Genomic DNA, 22,860 nt, shown 5'->3' on the forward strand with positions numbered 1-22,860 from the left:
ATTAAGATGAAAACTCACATCACTTTAAGAATGATACTCGATTCTCACTGTTTCAAAAATGTCACTACTTACAACTTCAAATTTAATACTTGTAGCAACAATGGAATTCATTACTTCAATTGGTTTTAGTAATAAGAAAAGAATAAATCTAAAGATAAAAGTTTATCTTTACCCTTAATCAATACTCACTTGAGTGTTAATCACTACATCCTTCCCAATTAAAGGAGGCATAGCAAATTTACTTGGCAATAATCATTAAGAAGTTTTGGTATATACCATGTTTGGGATGTGCTTTACATTACAAAACAACTAGCACATGCAAATTAGCCACAGTGAACAAATGAACTAATAATTATAAAAGGTTGAGCTTGGAACAACATGATTAGGCAAACAAAAAAACATGCCTAAAACAATGCAACTCAATTAGTGGAAACCCAATCACAAGTATGAAACCACATATTTCTTTAACAATACAACCACACATGTATACTCACACCAAGAATATGATAAACCTCACGTTTGTAGGAAGAACTCAGTCAGTTAATTTTGCTTCTAAACTAGATCATCTGGCCCAGCAAGCACCACCTGCATTTAGAAAACAAATACCCATTTTTAATTTGCATCAAAGTAAGATATCCATTTCAACAAGGAAATGCGTGATTTTTCATTAAAGCATTAACTTTTTATAACTAATTTGTCTCCAAATAAATTGTTTTCAATGTCATTTATTGAGAAAATGATGTATAAGGTAGTTTCTGTACTACTTTCTGTACCTAAATGGTGGTAGTTTAAGGTTTTTTCCCCACACAAATTAATGACAATATTATATATAACTTATTGACACAATTTTACTAAAATAACTTCACTCTTTCAGTAAATGCATTACTTTCTATCTCCTACAAATACATAGACAGCAATTTATTTGGAAGCAAAGTATGAATGCAAACATTTTGGATAGAGGTAGGATCTAAACAATGAGACAAGAAAGTCAACATATGAATCAGTAACAGGTAACCAGATGAGAAGGGTGCATACATTGCAATCAAGAGCATATTTCCTGGCAAGCATGATGGCTACATTTCTTTCTCTCTCTGATTCAAAGGTTAATACAAATGAGAGACCTTTTCTAGCTTGCCAAAACAATGCCTTTGCTGCATTACTGACATCACTTCTAACTCCACATAGCTGAAGTTAAAATAAATGTTAGTTAAAGGGTAGTCAAATAGAGGTGTTAAAAGATAATAAACCATAAATAAAAACGGTACACAAATGGAACATTGCACTTCGATAAAAACATGTTATTCTTTATATAGGTTGTCTGTGTTAAATAAAGAATAGAAAGGAGTAATTCTGTACTGGGAAGACATTGACACTGTAAATTTATGTGTCCGGGGGCAGATGGAGAGCCTTTAACTTTCATGTTTAACATGTTGTCGGACAGAAGAATAAGGACTCATTGCAAAATTAGTACCTGCATTGATGGGGAGTAAATCTCTCTAGCTTTTGTAATCCAACCTCTGCATAGTTTTATCCTCATCCTCCCCACATTAAATGAATGAGTAGAATGAGATGAGTGATCTTTTCCATTCATTTGAGAAATAACTACCTGTGAAAATCCAATACAAACCAGGAATTATTCTCCCAAGAAATGTCCACTACCAAACCAAAACTTCTTCTCTTTTGTAGATAAAAGGACTGTGAAAATGTGGAAGTACATAGTTAGTTACGCATAAAAAATGAAACAGTAAAGCTGAGTTATAACACATGTACGAAATTTACTCAATTAGACTACAATGATTCAAGAAATGTAAGGCTCTTTTATACACTACAAAAAGAAAAAAAAACTAAAAGATATGGCATCCATCTTTATCAAAAACTGGAATGGCGAATCAATAGCTTGTGTTCTATCACCCACTACTATAAGCTTGCTTGCAAGTTTGCAACAATTATAATACAGGGTGGGTGGCGACTATGAGAGAGGATGGGAATGGAAATAGGAAAGGGGTGTTCCAACCAAATAGTAAATTTATCAACCAAATAGTAAGCAAGGTTTATAATGTTTGTTGAATTATAGGACCAAACAGAATTTAACTCTGCTTTTAAACATTATCTTCAGAAATAACTGAGAAGACAAACAGATATTTCATAATATTTATTGAATTAAATGACACTTTTTCTACAGCCTTTTCTGCCAGGAGAAGTTAAATTACTGAATCTAGAAAGGATGCTGAAAACATACATTAAAATCAGCATTAGATTTTCGTAGAAGTGACTCTACATGGCTTCCGAGTCCTGAAACTGTTACACACAGATAGGTAGCTGTTAGCATTTGTTTTCTATTTCAGGGTGCACCAATAGTTATTGTCACGTACAAGATAACCCCAACTATGCAAACTTGAAAACAGAAGTTATTTTCTGGGAAAAGAAAAAGGTAAAGGCCCTTAAGAAACTAACCAGGTTGAACGGGATTAGTTGTAAGGGTAAGTTTTTTCCCATTGGAGACAATATCTATTTGTAAGATTCTTCCTACATCAGAGGGGTCAGGAGCATATATTGATTTGATGGCACCTGAGAAATGAAGGGAAACCAACTTCAAATATTATAAAAAATAATCAAGATCAATTACTTGTTGGAGCCTATTCAAGGAAACAGCAACATAAACAAAGTCAACAAGATATGTAAAACATTATTCATTATGCAGGTTGCAAATAAAAATAGATTCCATCGCCATATTGGAGCCATATATCATGTAAAATCAAAGAACTAATAGCAGCTAAATGTTGCAGAAGCATATTTGAAAAGTTACATTTGTTGGATTGTAAAAATAGGATACATTATTAAAGAGGATACATATTTAAATGCTCCAACCATTATTTATAGAAAGACCAAGAATAAATAAAGGCATCAAACCTTTTCTTGACATTTACACTCACTTATAGATCTAAAATGGAAAGCAAACTGGCCAATTTGTATAATATACACAGATGATATAGTCATTGAAAAACTTCCAGACCAATGTCAAATTAACAGAATCAAGTATAGATGTTACTAAAAAATATCAACACAATACTGTGATCTGAGCATTCTGAAACACGATTGAAAACAAACTAAAAGAGAGGTACCTGAAATAACTTCCCTCCAGCTGCCTTCAGATGACAAGCGATACCACTGAATCGAACATTTAGAAACATGTGGCACTTCATCTGAGCAAGGCTGGACTTGAAGATATGAACCCAAAGCTTCAGAACCATTTAACATGTATAAGCGAGATTTATTTTCCTCGTCCCTCTTGCTCATGGTTAGCTGGTATAGATGAAATGAAGTTATTGCAAGAAAAGTAGATTTGAGTGCATTAAATCTTAGTATTGATAAAATGTATAAATTATAGTTTGCAAACCATAGTTTTATCCGATAGACAAGAGGCTTTTATTCATTCCATTCAAAACATGGTTTGAGAACCAAAATCATGTTCAAACACGACCAAATCAAGATTTTGCCCAACATGTGTTATTTATTAGTTAAATTTTGGTTACTATAATCGAAGCAAACATTTTACGATTGATTCAAATTGGGAAAAAATAGTATATGAATAAACTACTATTGTCCTATTACCACATGTTAAAAGACTGCCCAATCGAATCTAGTAAAATTGATTATAGCTTTGATAGCTAATTTGAGCAAGTGAAACACGATATCAACAAACCTCTTTCTGAAGCTTAATTGAAAATATAGATTTCTCTCGAATTTGGTCCCTAAGAGCACGTAATTCATATTCCATGGCCATCACCTGAAATCATACACTTGTCATATTTCACCATTATGAAGAATATTCAAATTGTAACACAATCTAGTTAACAGGTCCTTAAATTAAGATGTGCCTGATTGCACGTGTAATGGTTCAAGTTATCCCAAATGATATGATGTAAAGCAATGGAAAATTAAGTAAGTTAGGATACGGTATAGCAGAGTATATTAATTAACAGTAGTAATATATGTATTTACATACACACACATAAGAATTAGAAAAGAATGAAAAAAAGATATGCGTTGACATTGTAAAGTATTTTTACAAAGTCATCCAAATCACAAACTACCATATATAAGTTTGTTGACTTTGACAATAATCACCCTAGAAGTCACACTAGAGGTGATTTTTATTTGGTTAACAATGTAAAATCTTTCCACACTGAAGATACTTATCAGTTAAACTCAAAATGTTAATATTAACATGTAATATACCAAAATTCTTCAGATATGGTACGGTCAAATTTACACAATTCAAACCAAATTTCAGCATTTAAGACAATTATATGCATTTCAAACATTCCAAAATAAAAAATTTCATATTTTGAAAGGTTTAAGGTGAAAATGTCGTATCTAAGCATGGTGTATGATGTGTAACTACGAAATTATAGAAAAATTGGTGTTAATGCTTCTTGTCAACATCTGGATCATTTTTCTTACTATTATAATCATTATTATAAAATGAAGTACAGTGAAGTTAAGCAAAAACTACCCGTTATAACAGTAATGAGGAAGAGGAAAGCAATTCACCTTGCTTGGCTGATGTAACAGTTTGATTCTTCTAGCCTCTTGAACCTCTTCTATTAGTCCATCCACGTCCTAACAACGAGGGACAGTAGATATTATATACCAATAACGCATCTTTAGAGATTTTCCATATTTATATACATTGCAAAATGAAGGATGATATAACATGATATGAAGATACAATGTAAATTACAAGCAAAGAACTACAGACAGGGTAGTCAGAAAACTCAACCTTCTATTCTTTTTTACAGTTCCAGCCTGAGTATTTTTATGTTCACATGAATGGAAGTATGAAAATTTCCAAGTCAAGTTTGTATAGTTGACGAGGAAATTAAGTTCATAAGAATTGTTCAGCTTATACAATTTCTATAGGAAAATTATCTTCAAGATGAGGCCCTCATACAGAGAATAAACCCCTCTTTTCTATCCTAAAATTGTAGTATTTGGTAATCTTTTGCCTACACCCAAACATATGATTCTCATGTGTACATTGAGTATTATTATAGAGTGAAGTAATGCTTGATTAAGAATTCTTTAATGCAAAATTATACATACATATAATTGTGTAATCAAACAACACTTTAGTACCTGTGGTTTAGAAGCTTGCGATGCCTTTTCTTGTTCTTCAAGAGCTTCCCCAATTCTGAGCACCACTGACCTTGCGCTTTCGATTTCGGCACAAGCAAAAGATTTCTCTTGATTAACTAACTTCTTAGCATCTTCAGAAGCCTACAAAACAAAGATGGATTCCAGTTTTCTTGTCAAAACATATTTAATTCAAAGAACTAGAAAATCAAAACTATTTCAAAATGCCTTGGAGAAGGAAAAACAATTGCAATGCTTATAAATGGAATGCTAGTAATATTAATGAATAGTTATCACCATCGTTTCAAAACATTAGAAGAGGGTACATATCACAAAATAATTTTTGTAGTGACCAACTTCCTTCCACTATCTTAGAGTAGTTTATATGTTGCATTTTGGAACCAACTTGGTTTTTTTTTTCCCAATACACCCCCTAACATCCTACACTATTATGCTTGGTACATGTATAACATGGTGTGTAAATCCTAAACCCTAAACAAATATATTACTTTGAAGTAATTTATATGAGGGGTGGTCTTGAGAAACTCAACCCTAACATATTCATATCATATTCATATTCAACAACCTTTTCAATTCAAAGTTTGATTTCTTATTCTTTATCTCCTTATTTTTATCTTTATTTGATCTCTTTATCTTTTACCATTTATATAAAACAAAATATTTAATTTTTCAAAAGTAACAAACAAATTGAGTACTGTGCGAGTCTCTTGGATTTCAATACTTGGACTTAAAAATTCACTTGCCAAAATCCTTACCATAGTACAGTTTGAAACAGTTTATTTGCAAACAATACACAAACACATGTCAAACAATGAATTCATTATTGTTTTACAATATGTAAAAAACAAACCCAAATGAATTTTGGAATTTGATCAAAGCAATAATAGTGAAAATTCATAAATTGTTCAAGTAAATTAAATTATGAATTAGCAGAATGTTTTGGAGGAGATTGCGTAACAAGTGACCAAAAATTAGATGTCGAAGAAGACCTGTTTGAGAAAGTTTACTAGCTTCTTCACTTCAAACTTCTCTTGGATCAATTCTCCTTCATTTTGAGTCAACTTAACGGCTAAAGCTTCCACCTGCGAGGAATAATTGTTAAGTATGAATGTTTAGCATCATTAACATGAATTGAAGAGCTAAAATAATTTTCTTCATGCATTATGAAATAGCTTCGCAGAAATATGTGGGGTTCAGAAAAAAGGAAATGAAAACACGCTCCACGAAAGAAACCAGAAAACTTAAAAAGATAGTGGATCAAATGGAATGAAATAACATTTCCAACTTTGAACAATGTAGTGTACTTACTTAACATGAAATAAAATAAAATAACTAACCATAGATATAGCTTTCTCCACATCCTCTTTGTTTCTTCCTGCAAAACGACCTCTTAAAGATTCTAGTGCATCTCTGAGTTTTTTCAAAAGAACATGCCCCTCCAAAGATGCAACGTCTCTCAGTTTTGCCTGAATTTTTCACACAGAAAGGAGGACAGGGGAATCATCAGAAATTGAGAAAAGAAACACGACTCAGATTAACAATCAAAAAAAGACACCGATGAACTGTGATTTGAAGTCAATAACAAAACTTTATTTCAACAATGGCACTTACCTAAAATCTAAAAGAGATCTAACATGAACCAGCTATTTTATTTTACTTTAACTTTGAACTAATGTGTATTTGACAGAACAGGGGAGTGTTGAAAAATATTGGATATTTATATTTAGTAAAGGGAAATAACCAAATAGTAGACCATGAGCAAATAATTGAAACAAAAACCTCATTGGACAACTTAGCAGCTGCAGCCAAGTTCTTGTCAAATTTACTGGCAAGGTCACGAACTGAGATCCGCTTGTGTTGGTCTGACAAATTGGAAGCTTCTTGTTCAATAACATCCTTCAATGAAGGACCTTGGTTTTCCTCAACTGGCTCTTCCAGAATTTGATTATCAGCTCCCAGTTTGTACTTTGGAAAACTATCATAAATAAAGCTCACGTCAGCTGAAACTGGCGGAAATGCCTCCATTGGCATCTTGATTTCAACTTCCGGACTTATCTTTGTCATGAGGAAAATTGTAGTCTGGTAAAAAAAACATATTACAATATAGTATGAGGCCTTCGATAGAGAATATAGCAGTGAAGAGTCAAAAGTTAAACAAAATTTAAGTATAGAAGACTCCTTTCTTCATCAACAACTACAATCAAACCCAGCTTAGACAAACGTATTGAGGACATATGACATGTAATTTAGAGAAGGTGAAGTCATGAAAGAATGCTAAAAACAAGAAAGCGTGATGGAATAGGTGTGGTTGAACTTCTAGGATCTGTCTACTACTCAAAGCACCTTTTACCATAAGAGACAAATCAATAGTAAATAAACGTCTTCATGAACTTTAAGAAGCATCAATCATGTTGGATTATGCGGGAAAGACATTCTAAATTCATGTTCATGCAAGTTGGTGATCAAACTACAATCAAAACATAAACAACATAAGTTCATCACGGTTGCTGATGATCTGCCAACTGCCAATTATGAATCACATTGTAAATCAAAACATCCTCATTGAGAATATAAAGACTTAAAAGAGTGTTGTTACCAAAGATTAGACTTTGAAGGAGGATAGAATCTTGAAGTGTTATCAACAAAGATTAGAGTTTGAGGCGAAGATGGTTAGATTGGTAAAAGATGCCAGAAATGTTCAGACTAAAATGACGATCTCATTTGACTCCATTTAGTTTGAGCAGAAAAAGTGGCCGAATACATCAATTGTCAATTAATTCGTATACAACTAAAAAAGGGAAAAAGAAAAGGATGGAAGAATTAGTACGGCATTTAATTAGAAGAAAAATGATGTAGCAGATAGCATTAGTAGTAATGGTCAGAGGGAAAGATTAGAAGCAATAACATAAACTAACAGCTATATTGTGGTTGAATATTAATCTTGAAACATAAAGTGATTCATTTCCTATATTTAGTAAAAAAAGAGAGATCAAGCGTAGTCACCGTGCCAACAAGCCTTCACTCACCAAACTACATTATCAAATTACGTTTCAAGTTAGTGCAGCAGTTCCTAATATAGAAACAAAAACCAGATTAAAAAAACAAGGTTTCTCCTACCCACAACAAACACGCAAAACCATGAAACCACATAGATCTACACAACAAAAATGAAAAATTGCTGACATTGACGCAGGCACCTAATACATGATAAATCAATAATAAGAATTAAGAAATAAAGTTAGAGAAACAAAGTAAAAGCATTGATAATTCGAGATCAAACAAGAGGATTGTCTGTCAATCACATCAACATCTAAAGATGCATTCCTGAACATCGTCAAACCAACCCACATTCCACAATTTCCGTCTTACTCAATCACAAATGCAGAAATAAATAAAAAGGTAAAATCTTACTTTTCACTCAGCAACACTTGTAAGTAAGGCCACTGAAGCAAAGAATAGAAAGAAAAATGAAAAGCAAAGTGAGAGTGAATGGAGAGCCAAGAGTTGCATGCATACAAATGGAAATGCCAGAGAGAGAGAGAGAGAGTGAGTGTACAAACTCCTAAAAACCCAAAAAAAAAAAAAAACAACCCAACAAAGAGAGTGATTAAAACAAAGAATTACCACTGCTGAAGCCGGTTGCAGGTAAGCAAAAAGTGAAAGAGACAAAGAGGATTGAAGTTGAAGAGTTACAAGAAGAACAGCAGAAGAAGGATAAGGGGAGGGGGATGAGAAGAAGAAGAAGAAGAATCTAAAGGGTGGCCATTAGCGTTGCTTTATGAAAAGGTTAAAAAAGAGAGAAAGAAGAAAGAAAAGAAGAGTGAAAGAAAAAGCTTGCAAACCTGACTCATTTGTCTCCCCTCCCAACGACTTGAAATCAATTTGTTTTTCGCTAACTGCATCATTGTTACGCCCTCCTTCTAGGTGGGGCCACCCTCCATCGTCCCACGCGCCGTCCCCACCTCCACCGTGCCCATCTACAGCGAGAGGGCGTGAACACGCGCGACTGCGCGCGCTTGGCCATATGATCGGACCGTACCGTGGTTTTTCTTTTTTTATTTTAACGTTGTTTTACAGCGGGGACTGGTGTTTGGCGGGTGTTGTTCTTTTGACTCCCTTTTACCCCATAATGCCCTCCGTCTTTCTCTTATTGACGCATATGCCACCACCTGAGACAGTGGATAATACATAAAAAAACATATGTAAGAATAAAATTTAAATTTCTACATGAAAAATAAAAGTTAATAAATAAATTTAAATCTCATTATCTCGCTGCAAATCAAACATATACTAAATTAAATACGAATTTTCCTCGATATTCTTTGAAATAAATATTATATGTACCGAAAATGTAAATAATAAATAATTTTATATTTTCATTCTACACATATTTTTATATTATTATTTTAAAATTCATACATCCTAATTTTTTATTAGTCAATAGTGTAAAAAAATTATACTAATAATATGTCGAAATTACAGTTCTATTTTTTTTTTATAAAATGCAGTACATTAAAAAAACGAGCAAAAGCAACTCATTACTATACTCGATTTCATTCACGGCGTGGTGATTTTTTGAGTCAAAATAAAGTTCGAAAGTGGCCCTTAAAAAACACTACATGATGGCTACATGCATAAAAGAACATCTACACGAAAGAAAACAAAGACAAAGTGTTGGTTTGTTTAGTTAGCCAACTATCAAATTGAGATGTCTTAAGAACTTATCCATGTGTAACTTTTTCTTTTCCAATTATTATTATTTCTTAAGAAAAATATTCCAAAATACGAACATTTTTTTTTCATTGTGACATTTATAATTGAGCATCATATGTGGGAGTGGGACCATTTCTGCCAATATGAAAAGGAACTTTAGTTTACTTATTTTTCGTGTAATAATTCGCTGTTTTAAAACTTGTGTTTAATATTTGGTATATAAATTTGTTGTCGATTTTAAAATGGTTGTATTTAATATATTTGGAGTTTCTATACCAACTTTTTCGTGGAAGGCAATAGATATGAAAATCCTGTACAGAAGAAGATCTAATAATATAGTTGTAGATTCACGTGCAATATCTTTGATGATTATTATGTCTTTGACATATATAAAAGAAAAAGGAGAGAATATAGATAATTTCGTAAATATTCAAAAGTTCAATATATAAATAGGTGTGATTATTATAGAATTAACAACTCCATTGTTGATTAAAATTTATAATTAAATTATTTATAAAAATGAAAATGTGAGATGAGTGTGCATGGAAATTAAAGCATGCATGTGAGCGATGAGAAACTATGCAATCACGAACCCAGCTGGGCCTATAAGTGCGTTTGGTTGCTTTGTCTATTTTTCAACATTTTGTTACTTTTGTTATATGCCCTTAAATTTTGGGATTAGCACTCATAATTGATAATATTATAAAAGGAAAGTTTTCTCTCTTTGTGACTTGTCTTGATGGTGAAAGAGCACCAAACAGTGTGTAAAAGGCTGGAGATATAGGTGTTATTTTAATGATACATGTAATCACTAATACGTAATCTTATCAAATCATGCTTAGGGAATACTCTAATTCCAAATGGGTCAAGTCATCAAACTAATTTTGTTATTACCATATTTATTATATTAAGACAGTATTTAGATTTAACACGGTTTTACACTATAAGTTAATTTAGTGACTTTTGGCTAAAACACAAATGATTTTAGTAACTTTCTGTTAATCAGCTATTTTTGTCGAATACATAACTCGTATACATCACTTAAAATTCATGTTCAAATTGAATAGAAAAAAAAAAATACAATGAAAAAGATAAGAAGTAACTATCAAGAATCGTCAAAATGGGTTGGAATCTGCGAGTCAATTTGGTTCATTATGGATTCAGATCGGGTTGGATTGAATTTTTATATAAATTTCAATACGGATTGATTTTTGACCCGACCTACCTAGAATTCGGCTCACCAACCTGCAAATAAAGGGTCACACACAAGTATTTTTTTTAAGTTCGATTTTGCATTTGGGTCAATTTAGGTTTTTTTTAAACACATAGATAATTTGTATTTTTGTGATTTTGATTTGTATTTGGATTGTATTAAAGTTTATTTAGATTTTAATTAGAATTATAATTTAGTTTTGACTAAAAATAAAATTATATTTTTTTTCAATTAAGTGAGTCTGTGGGTCAACCTGTTTAATCCACCAACTCGTGGTAGATCGGGTCGGATTCAAATTTTTTTGGCTCACTAATAAGTGAATCAGGTTGGGTTTGCTCACTAAGTAATTAACCCGTTGTGGATCGAGTCGGACCAGGCCAAATTATCCGTTTTGACAACTCTAAAATTATCATTGACCTCTTTTTCTTTTTTAATTTCTAAAAATAGAATCTTTAATTAGCATTATTATTCACTATCCTTCACTTAATTTTTTTTTTCAAAAATACAAAAATTCACTTTTGTTAGACCGTATAGATTGTAAAATGGTTGTTATTAATGTGATAATGTCATAGGATCTCTCTTACTCAATGACCAAACTCACTCCTAAAATCCTAATGAACAAAGCTAATAAAGTTAATAAAAAGTGATTATTCTCTTACTATCATTATTTTCATATGCCTCGGGTTAATATTTTGCCATTAAAGTATAGTAAAAGAGTTCCTTAAATGAGACTAAAACTACTCCTGGTATGATAATTAAGTAGACAAACTAAAACTATTAATAATGATATGATAATTTAGTGGAGTAACAAAAAGCATAAAAAATGGATTAGGGTTCAATGTTGTTCCATACCCCACATGCACTTTTGTCTTCAAAGTCATCTGCAGCATCGGAATTGATGAGTATGAATATGGTTCCACCAAAATCTGTGATTATATATTTGCACTTCCTCCTAACTCTGCATTATTTTATGTGCATATATATCTTTAGCAATATATATTATATATAGGCGCGTCTAGACGAAGGAATCATGGAAATGATGAGAGTGTTTGATAAATGATGCTCTGGTTATGATAACAGCCATTTTGGACTTACACTTTTGCAAAATGGCATCTATTTTGTATATGTTTGCTGGGTTTTGTGACCTACATTCTTTCACTTTCATTTAGTTGTGGTGGGGGAGGATTTGGTGGCTACAATTAACTTAATTACTGCCCTTAATCATTGTTAATTAGGACCTTTAGCAACCAGCAACTGATGGCACCCAGCCACTTACCTTGTCCTTTCATTTTAGAGATCCCCCACCAAAGATCAATTTATATACCTGTTATGCTTCTCTATACCGATCAATTGAATAAGAAATAATATTAGTTAGCTCAATAAAAAAAATTATTCTCCAAATTGGAATTTCATGGTGCATGTGTGTTCATTTTACCTAATTTTTATTTTTTCTTTATTAAGTTATTTCATTCCTTTTATTACGTTTCAATTTCTCATTTATTATTGTTGGGAATAGTCGTCAAAAGTCCAATATGAGATAGAATAGACACAATTAAACACTATATAAGAATAAAGACTAATAATATAATTGTCTTAAGATTTAAGATTAAAAGTAATGTAAAATTACTTATATGTGTATAAGACCAATGTCATATATATAGAATCACAAATTTTCAATATCTATAACTCATGACAAATATAAACCCAACAATTATTTCATTCACAAACATATTTTCAATATTAACAAATAATGTGACTTTGTCCCATGTTAAAGTCAAACATTTGGAACTCATTGACACAATATTTTAAAATGTACTAGTGGATAAATGACTTCATCATCGTGGACACTCGGTCCCCTTGTTGTTAAAAATTTCAATTTCAAATTAGTGAATAATTTTTTTCACAAATTTTTATTAATCTATAACTTTTTGAAGATTATTTATGATCAGTGCAAATTGTTTTTCTTTATATTTTATGGAAAGAATGTAGATCGGATAAATTTGGCATTAATGAATGCCTATCTTTTCTTTCTTTGTTTCTTCATTTCTTAATTTTTGTTCTTTTTTATCTCTCTATTTAGCGTCTCACTCTTATACTATTTTAATTTTCTAACTCCAACTCGTTCTTTTTCACTGATCACTCACATATGTTTTTAACTACATCTTGTATTGTCAAATTGTCGGCAATTATTTTTCTAATAATGTTGTCAATTATAGTAGTGATAACTTTATAGCATTCTTTAGGATTGATCTTGGTGTGTGACGGGAATTTACCACTTTTTTGCTAAAATAGCTATTTTTTCAAATGGTCCATTCAAGTTTCTGAATTTCTTGTAAATGCTTCGATATTTATTTCATTGGATAAAAAATCTTGAATGATTTTTTCCAAAATATCCATTACAAGAAAACACCATATTAAGGATAGATTTGTATAGATAAAAAAAATTGTTGGTAAAATAGAATTTACCGATAAATTTTATAGACAAATTTTAGGATTTTATTTTCTGACAGTAATGGATTTGTCGGTAAAAGAATTCGATAACTCAAAATTTTTTATTCTCGATAGATATTTTCATCAGTAAACTATGTTGATAAAATGAATGTCAAAATTATTGTTTTAGCTTTGACCATGTTGTGATAAAATTTATGATAATTCTTCGATATTGATTTTATTTAAATTTGTAGATAAATCTATTGGTAATTGAATTTTTTGAAAATTTGTGGGCAATTGTATTTTTGAAATTCGTCAGTAAAATGAGTGTTAATTTTCTCGTTAAATCTAAAGAAATATTTGTTATAAATTAAATGAAGATGATTCAGAAGAAGAAAAGAGGAGAAAGAAGATGAGTTGGAGGAAGAGGAGGTGATGTGTAACACTCCTTCTAGCATGTCACTAACCTCTTAACAGTTTACTTAATTTACCTCTCATGCCACTATTTTAAACAGAACGAGAAATTTAGAAAAGTTTCTTTATTTCTCAAACTTATAATCCATTAAATTTTCCATAAATAAACATCATCAAAATAAGTCACCATTTATGAAAACATCAAAAACCTAATTACATTATTCTATAACATCAAAAACCTTGTCACTATTTTGTGTGATGTATTATTTTATATGAATCGAAATTGTTGAGTTGATATTTAATATGATGTATGGAGTTAGGTGGTGACTAAACGAAAAGTGTTACACTCTATCAGTCTCTAGTGGTGAACTTGAGTGTTGACTTCACATCGTTAGACTCTTGAGAGAGCAACGGAGAGTGGTCTCCACCCATAAGTCATCGGGGAAACACTCAAGTGATGGGAAGTTGTGCTTGTGTACTTTGTCGGGGAAGCTCTCAAGGAGAGTAATGGAAAATGACACTTGTGTACTTCACTAGGGAAGATCTTAAGCATAGTTGTGGGAAGTGACACTAATGTACTTCACCAAGAAAGCTCTCAAGGAGAGTGACAAGAAGTGACACCTATGTACTTCTCCTGTAAGACTCTTGGAAAGTAGGGGAAGTGGACTTTGTTTGTAAGGCCTGTGAGAAGTAGGAGGGATGGTTGCACTAATAGTGAATGATTATTGGTAAGCTATTTGCGAGAGTTACAATTGAAAATTGGTTCTTGATGCTAAGATAATCAGTGCTTGTATTATTTGTTGTGATGATATATTGTGAACTATTGTGTGAGACAATAAACTTTGTGAATGGTTGTGTGAGGCATCTGATGTAATTAAATGGTGTTGTGAGACCCCGAGATTATGAAAACATATTTTGAACTATCATGTGAGACAACATGTTTTGTGAATGGTTGTGTGTGTTTGACTGCAATGATCGTATATGTATATGAGATCAAATGTTGTTGCAGATGTTGGTAATGATGCACAATTGTGAAGAGACTTGTTGAGACTTAGTGAAAAGGGTCTTATTGAGAAATATTATAGAATAATGTTATAAGGTTTTTGATGTTTTCATAAACAATGAATTATTTTAATGATGTTTATTTATGGAAACTTTAATGGATTATAAGTTTGAATGATAAATAATTTTTTTAAAATCTATCATTCGTTTAAAATAGTGATATTAGAGGTAAATTACGTAATTTGTTAAGAGATTAGTGACATCAATAAATCAATAGGTTGGAGTTCTTACTTATATGGTTAAAGTATTGTATTTATTCTAAAGGTAGGGGTAGGGTTGGGCATAATTTACTAAACTATACTAAACTATAGTTAATTGTACTATATTAAACTAAAATATACTAAACTATTTATAATAATAATTAAAATGTATTATAAAATAGTTCACTTTTAAGAAACTAAACTTATATTAAGTTAATTATTGAACTATAGTAAATTGAAAGAGCAAAATACCTCAAATAAAATATTGGTATTAAGATAAAAATTGGACTTATGTATTTTGTGTCTTACATTCTATTCTTTTTCTTTCATATTGAAATATTTATTTTATTTTGTTTTAATTTTTTTCTTTACTCTTTCTTTGAGAAAAATATAAAATATTTATAATTAATTTATTAAAAAATTTATAAATTAATTCAAGATCTTATTTTATTTTGAATAAATTTTACTATGTAATGTTATTTTTATGTTATGAGTTTACAGAAGTTATTTTTAAAAATTAAATTTTGTGACAGCTAACATTTTTATAATTTTTTATTTATATTCTTAAATATTGAAATTAGTATAATAAATATAAATATTGGTAGTAACGTATTTTTTATTTTAAAATCTTATATAATATTATTTTTTAGTTCTAAAATATTTATTATGTGGCGTTAACTTTTTTAAAGAGAATTTATTTTAAAAAATTCTTAAAAAATATAAAAAGTTATTAATTCATTACTTCACAAAATATATTTTAGAATTTCATAAAATTTCTAGAACATTTTTCACACAAATATTAATGAATACAAATGTTAAAAAAATATTAATTTTGAAAATTTTCTAAAATAAATCCTTTTAAAAAATTTGACGTAACATAATAAACATTGTAAAACTAAAAAGTAATATTACATAAGATTTTAAAATATAAAAAATAACTTAATACCGATATTTATATTTATTATATTAATTTTAATATTTTAATTACATTTTAAGTTACGGAAAACTTTAATATAAATAAAAAAATTATAAAAATGTTAATTGGTGTATTGAAGTATGATGCATATTCAAGTATTATTTCCTAAGCACTTTCAAATTATAAACTTTAGATTATTATTGCGTAGTACAATCATATGTAATTAGTGCAATTCGATTCAAAATAGTGTAATTAAGTTCAAAAATAGTGCAATTCAGTTAAAAATCAATGCAATCTGATTTAAAAATAATACAATTCAATTCAAAAATACTGAAGTTTATACAAAATCAGTGCAATTCGGTTCGAAAACGGTTCGAAAACGGTTCAAAAACAGTGTAGTTAAGTTAAAAATTAGTGCAGTTCAGTTCAAAAATAGTGTAGTTCACTTCTGACGTAGTGCAGTTCATAAAACAATTCAATTTATATTATAGTGCAGTGCAGTTCAGTGCAGTTTAGTCTAGTTTTAAGAATAACAGTTCAGTTCAGTTCATCTGAAGTGTTTCTCAGTTCAGTGCAATTCATACAAACAGTTTTTTAGTTCAGTGCAGTTTTTGGTAGTGCAATGCAGTTTGATTTATTTTGCCCAGCCCTAGGTAGGGGTCATGGGTTCAATTCTTGCCTATAGGCATTTACCCAATAATTCAATTACTGTATTATAAGAAAAGGAATAATTAACTCCTCTTGATTGGACTTGAACTCCCCCTCCCCCTTTTTAAACAAGCTCAAAATTTTGACCATCGTAAATTGATTATTATTTACTTTGTGCTTAATTGGTTTTTTAAGTAATAAGATCAACTACTCATTTTTTTATAAATTGATTACTTGTTATGTCGAGCTTGATAATCCGTGGAGGCAAAAAATCTATTATTTTTGTTGCTTGTTGTGCATCAATAGACATTATGGTCTCTCATATTGCTACATTTAAAATAATTTCATTGTTGTTCAATTGTGATACATCTTTAAATTCATGATTTAGCCATTTTCTAAGCAATGACTTAAACCTCTCCCATTCTTCACAAAATGATTCATGTGCTATTTTCCTAAAAGTAGAAAGGTCAAATTTAACATTGATGTACTTTCATGGTGGAAAGAACTAAATAAAGTATTTCTCTTCTACAACACTTGAACTAGTTAAGCTTTGATTTGAACTCATTTTCATTGTCTTGGTTGTAGGTGGAACAACAATATTAGATAGTGTAAAGGCCCTCCCTTGCTACATAACATAGTTTGATAGAATATTTCTAAGTGATTTGGTTGGCATCAACGTTGATTCATTTCTAGTTGAGTATTAGAAGAAATGTGTTGACGGTTTGAAGAATTGTCTTGTTTTTGTTCTTTTAGTGTTGATTTATTCTTTCTTTCTTGTTCTATTATTATTTTCCCCAATTTTTATTTTTTTTTGGATCAAATTGCATTATATATTATTGATCAAACAGGCTTAAGTGCGAAGGAAATGGGGTACGCAGTGTGCTCCGTAACTGGGAAGTATACGCGGGCCAACTCATTTTAGTGAAATGTCGTGTGGCATTGGCTTTCAAAAAGCATTCTTGTTTTATTTTTATTTTTAATAAAAGATTATATGTAATATCCTCTAAAATTAATTATTTTATCTTTATATTTAATGCTTTAAAAAAAATACCTCCACCTGTGATGTTTGGCTCTAATAAAATTGCTCGTAATCAAATTTCACTGAGTTTTATAAGTCATAATAGAGTTAGGTAAAAAATAGTTAAAGTCAAATTAACAACTAATTTTAATAATAGAAAGTTGTTATTAATTTATATATTAATTTATAAAATAAAATATTATTGATTAATAAAATAGTTATTATTATGAATAAAAAATTATAATTGATTTATTATTAAAAGGAGTTGATTTTTAAATTAGTCTATAATAAATTATTGACCAATTTAACGATCAATTATAATTTTTTTATTCATAATAGTGCTATTTTAGTGATCAATAATTTTTTATTTTGTAAATTGGTATCTAAATTGATCAATATAGTGACTAACAACTTTTGGTCAACAAAATCGATTGTTAATGAAACATTTTCTTATAATGTAATCAACTAATAAGTATGTAAATTATTAAATTGTAGATTATTTTTATCTAAATAAATAAAAAAAATTAAACTAAATAGTAAATTTAATACAACAAATATTGATATATTTTATGTTTAGTGTCATGAAAAATTATAATTTTAATACAATAATTACACTAATTTTGTTTAAACTTTGTTAATGATTAATATAATTAAATAGATACTTAATAAATACTACATGTATTTATTAAAAAAATAAATATTAATATGTTATTAATTTTATGGTTTATTCTTTACTTAGTTTTTTAATAAACATATGTAATTATTAATGAAAACCAGATATTTATTTAATTATTTTAATCATTAATTTTTTTAAAATCAATTTAATATTTTATATTAAAATTATATATATATATATATATATATATATATATATATATATATATATATATAAAGTATATATAAAGAAGATGCCTCATTTTGGCATCCATATTTCTATTCCCAATTTTATTCTTTAAAAAATAATTTTTTTTCTAATTAAAATAATTGTTTTACCATTTTTTTCTCTTTAAGTAAGATTTAAATATTTTATTTATTTAATTTTTCTTTTAAATTAATATTTTTAAACTAAAATAAATATTTTTAATAAAAGAATTATCTACAAAATAAATAAATAAAATTATAATAAAATTTAAAAATTATTTATATTTATTTTTAGAATTAAAAAAATAATATCCATATATTTTCACTAATTATATTAGAAAAAGAATATATAATATTTCTTATATTGAAACAACTATTTTCACAAAACTATAATAATCTTTTATATATTCCCTCGACACGCGTGTTTGTACTAATTGATATGAATAAATATCCAATTTGCATATACATATCGTAATCCCTTATCTTCTTCCTCTATCTTTTTCTAGCTTTTTAGTTGTACGTCTTTATTTTAATGCATGCGATTATGACACGAGTCTTTATATTTTATCTTCACTAAAAGCTATGATATATACACGAGCTTGGGTGGTATTCTCATAACGTTGGAGGCATGCACATGGTAGGGTCCAATATTTTAGGTTTTATAGGATAGGGGCCTATGTCTTTGGATTCCTTAACTAAATATAATATCATACACACCTCTCTGTTTCTCCAAACACAATCCATTTATCCCACTTTTGATAGGGCTCACTTCATCTTGCATAATTTTATAACATGTTTTAAAAAGTTTGTTATTATACAGGATAATTTAGGAGATGAGTATTTATGATTATATAATAAATTCTATATTTATGATATTTTTGTCTTAAGTCAAAGACACTTTAATTAATATTTGATTTTTTTTATATGTTTAATTTTCAAATAGTGTTATTTTTGAGTAATTTTTCTCCAATTTTAGGATTTTTAAAATTTCCATGATTTTTTTAGTAAAGACGGTAATATTCTTAATTTGCGTTTTTCTCAACATCTTCATACATCATATCACTTCTTCATGTATATTATTAGAAAAATGATATTATGATTCTCATTTTTTTTTTATTCTCATCCTCTACTCCATAATGTGACTTAGTGTGAACAATTGATTTTTTTAAAAAAAAGACATTAATACATTAATTAATGATTCATACTAAACCACGTCAGGAAGAAAAAAATTAAAATAAAAAAAATGGGAATCACGATATGATTTTCCATATTATTATTCAATGTTGTTCCTCTTCATTGTCAAAGTATATTTATGTTTGAAACAAAAACAAATTATATCATATGCAAATTGATTTCCTGGTAGGGAACAAATTGCATGAAACCACATGATTATTTTATGAAAAACAAAGTTCATAACTACACAGCATGTGTAGGAGAAGATTACAAAGTATGACCGTATATAATATACGACAACATTTGCGATTCATATGAACACGTTTAACTACCGTCGCCAGTTGATTCAACAACTGGAATTTTAAATCTACGGATTGTTAAGTATTCCTTATCCACTTGTTTTATTGTTTTGATTATTAAGTATTAGTAAAGGAAAAAATAAAATATTTTCTTGCAGTCAGTGATGAATATAAATAAAGATAAATGATTCATAAAAAGCTTGTAATAAATAATTGCATCAGACCCAAAGTGCCTAATTGCTACTGATTAATTATATCTGAGTTTATATTATTAACAAAGTTGTTTGTATTGGAGGCTACTGGTTCATTCCGCGTAGTTGATGAAATCCATACATCACTGAAGTGTTTTTCTTTTGGAAATATTTGCATATTTTCAATAAAAAGAATTACTGAACCATTGAATAACAATCAAATTACATATGCATTGTCTCATACTAAAACCTAAAATAAATAAAAAAGAATAAATGCGTATGAATTGGAATATGCCAAATGAAGAAAATAGCAAAAGAAGTTAGAACAAGAACTTACTGTCAAAGCCAACTGTCATAGACAAAAGGACTTAAAGGATTGAGGTTGCGTGCTGAGAATCCATGGATATGGTCATATTCAAAGAATGTGACGACCATGTCATTTTGAAGAGAAAGTAAGACGTAGAACGCAAAAATTACACGTTAATCATGTTTTAAGTATGCTCTCAAATATCTATAAAGTTGAAGTTTAAGGTGATAGATATATATTCAAATTAAATTATGAGTGGAGTACATTGATCATTCTATAATAATTTTGTTATTACTTTTCGTGACAACGACGTAGACAAGCAAATTGTACTCAAGGTTTTACCATTGAAATCAATGAGACGATTGTTAAACTTGTGCAATATGTGGACGCTATTATGATGAATGCATCATAAAAGGTATTTTTTTTTTAATGTTTTTGAGATAATACAAGTTTTCTACGATTAAGAAAATTTGAAGGAAGCCAACCAAATGGAAAATGAAGTGTTATCATTTTTTTCTATTAGGGCTTGTCTTATAAACTTGGAATTATATTTATTTTATCATTTTTTTCTTTTTTTAACATGCGACTACGGTGATAGATATATACTAATGAAATTACATCGAAATTTCTCATGATGTCACGAGAAAAGAAAAGAAAATGTCTTGGGTGAGTTAAGAAAATAATGTATAACCCGAAGACTTATCGAATATTATATATATATATATTCAGAATGCATGACAATTGTTTCATTATAAAGGGAGATGAAACGGGTATACTAAATCCTGAACATGTTGCATGGAGAGGAGTAAAAAGTGGAAGAGTGAATAAGATGTCTTGGATAAGGTTATATTATATGGAAAAATAATAGATCGAAGTAGTTTGATAGGAGAAGTGAACGGAGAATAAAAAAGTAGAGATTTGTGTAGTTTATGTTTATGGGCTTATGCATTATGTTTTAGCCCATGTTGAAGTACGCATGTATGGTCCTTGTGCGCGACCCATTTCACATTCTTTGTCATATATTCCATTGTGGTTTTGGTGTTTTCCTCTACTGATTTCTCTTCACCATTTTGATTTCTCCCAATAAATTTCTTGTTTGTCTTAGGCTAGTAATATTAAAAAAACTCTTTAATGTTTTCATTTTGTTAGATACTCTTAGTTTCTTATATTAGTGTCATCGGTGATATCCTTCGCTAACTTTACTATTTGTTGCTCCTTTTTCTCACCTAATTTTCTTATCTGATTGGGACAAGGAGTCTTAATTTTTGGATGCACATAGTAATTATATAATATTTAAGTTTGATATTGGTCTTAGGGCCACTTAGGGTAAGAAACCCTAATGACAATACCCACTATAAAATATTTATGTCTATTAATAATTAATAATTTATCTCGAGTCCATTTGAGGTAATATAGTTAGAGTCGATCATCACATTTAAATTGTCCTTGACCTTGAGTTTTAAGTAATGTATGACTATTAGGTATACCAGAACATGTCCCCGATTGAGATCTAAGGAAAATAAGGGTTCATCTCTCAATGGAATGCTAAGGAAGTTTATGCTCCAATAGACAACTCAATGTTCTGACTTCAAGTTTATTGAAATAACATTATTAGAGTCAATTACCGCATTTGAGGTATTGTCCGCAATAGAATCTAAAATTCTGACACTGTTTTGTCATTAAAAAACACCTCAAAATATTAAAAAAGAAATATATATTTAAATTATTTTTTTAATGTCAACTTTTAAATGATGTAGAATTATTGAACATACCAAATTGTAACCTAGTTTTAGATTATTTTTCTTTGGAAACATGATACTTCTATTCTATTTCCAATCTTTTTTACGATGAAGTCATTTTCACTAAAAGATATTTTTAATTATAATAATAGTGTTATAGCTTTCAATAGCAATATATATATGTTTATTATGATAATAAAATCATGTCTCCAAATAAGGTCTCGGTACCAATAACATACATTTAAATATTTTTATATAAGTATTTTTAAAATTAAAAAGTAAAATGTTTTGTCATAGTTTTACTCTCTATATTTTACAAAATCCACAATTTTAATTTCATTTTTCTGTTGTTTCAGTCCAAATTAATTTTTAATTATCTATAGTTTTAGTCTTTAATTTTGTTTACGTAATTTTTCTTCCTATTTTTTACCATCCGATATTTTATTCAAATTTTTATTTTACAAATATATTAAACACTAACGTATTATATTTGGTAGCAAATCTCTTGAGCATTATAAT

The 22,860-nt window shown here is 29.2% G+C and overlaps 1 protein-coding gene and 1 non-coding gene across 5 annotated transcripts; one reads left to right on the forward strand and one right to left on the reverse strand.

The window, feature by feature from the left end:
• Positions 1 to 189: 189 nt before the first annotated feature.
• LOC114192585 (stomatal closure-related actin-binding protein 3-like) lies at positions 190 to 9,090 on the reverse strand. Of its 4 annotated transcripts, none has more exons than XM_028082378.1 (14): positions 8,782 to 8,993; positions 7,754 to 7,945; positions 6,937 to 7,236; positions 6,495 to 6,623; positions 6,147 to 6,239; positions 5,140 to 5,280; positions 4,555 to 4,623; positions 3,704 to 3,787; positions 3,123 to 3,303; positions 2,455 to 2,568; positions 2,240 to 2,298; positions 1,472 to 1,606; positions 1,036 to 1,185; positions 250 to 585 (listed from the first exon to the last, which is right to left on the reverse strand). In XM_028082378.1, exons 3-14 carry the CDS (start codon positions 7,219 to 7,221, stop codon positions 553 to 555), a joined length of 1,473 nt encoding a protein of 490 aa, XP_027938179.1. In that variant the 5' UTR covers positions 7,222 to 7,236; positions 7,754 to 7,945; positions 8,782 to 8,993; the 3' UTR covers positions 250 to 552. The 4 variants fall into 4 exon arrangements, with proteins under 4 accessions (XP_027938153.1, XP_027938179.1, XP_027938171.1 ...); XM_028082370.1 differs by lacking the exon at positions 7,754 to 7,945 and adding an exon at positions 8,569 to 8,600; XM_028082352.1 differs by lacking the exons at positions 7,754 to 7,945; positions 8,782 to 8,993 and adding an exon at positions 9,000 to 9,090 and having other exon boundaries at positions 190 to 585.
• Positions 9,091 to 17,127: 8,037 nt separating this feature from the next.
• Positions 17,128 to 17,234, forward strand: LOC114165631. Its single transcript, XR_003599744.1, has one exon. It is a non-coding gene; the product is annotated as a small nucleolar RNA R71 (small nucleolar RNA).
• Positions 17,235 to 22,860: the final 5,626 nt, after the last annotated feature.

The sequence above is a fragment of the Vigna unguiculata genome, chromosome 1 (assembly GCF_004118075.2).
Source record: "Vigna unguiculata cultivar IT97K-499-35 chromosome 1, ASM411807v1, whole genome shotgun sequence".
Classification (NCBI taxonomy): domain Eukaryota; kingdom Viridiplantae; phylum Streptophyta; class Magnoliopsida; order Fabales; family Fabaceae; genus Vigna; species Vigna unguiculata.

What these genes read in the sequence shown, in the direction of transcription:
- LOC114192585 (XM_028082352.1), bottom strand. Translation starts at nt 9,062, where the DNA reads ATGATGCAGTTAGCGAAAAACAAATTGATTTCAAGTCGTTGGGAGGGG. An exon ending in CGCAAGCTTCTAAACCACAG is followed by an intron (nt 4,624 to 5,139) that starts GTACTAAAGTGT and finishes CCTCGTTGTTAG; the next exon opens with GACGTGGATGGACTAATAGA. An exon ending in CTGGAGGGAAGTTATTTCAG is followed by an intron (nt 2,569 to 3,122) that starts GTACCTCTCTTT and finishes TTCATTTCTCAG; the next exon opens with GTGCCATCAAATCAATATAT.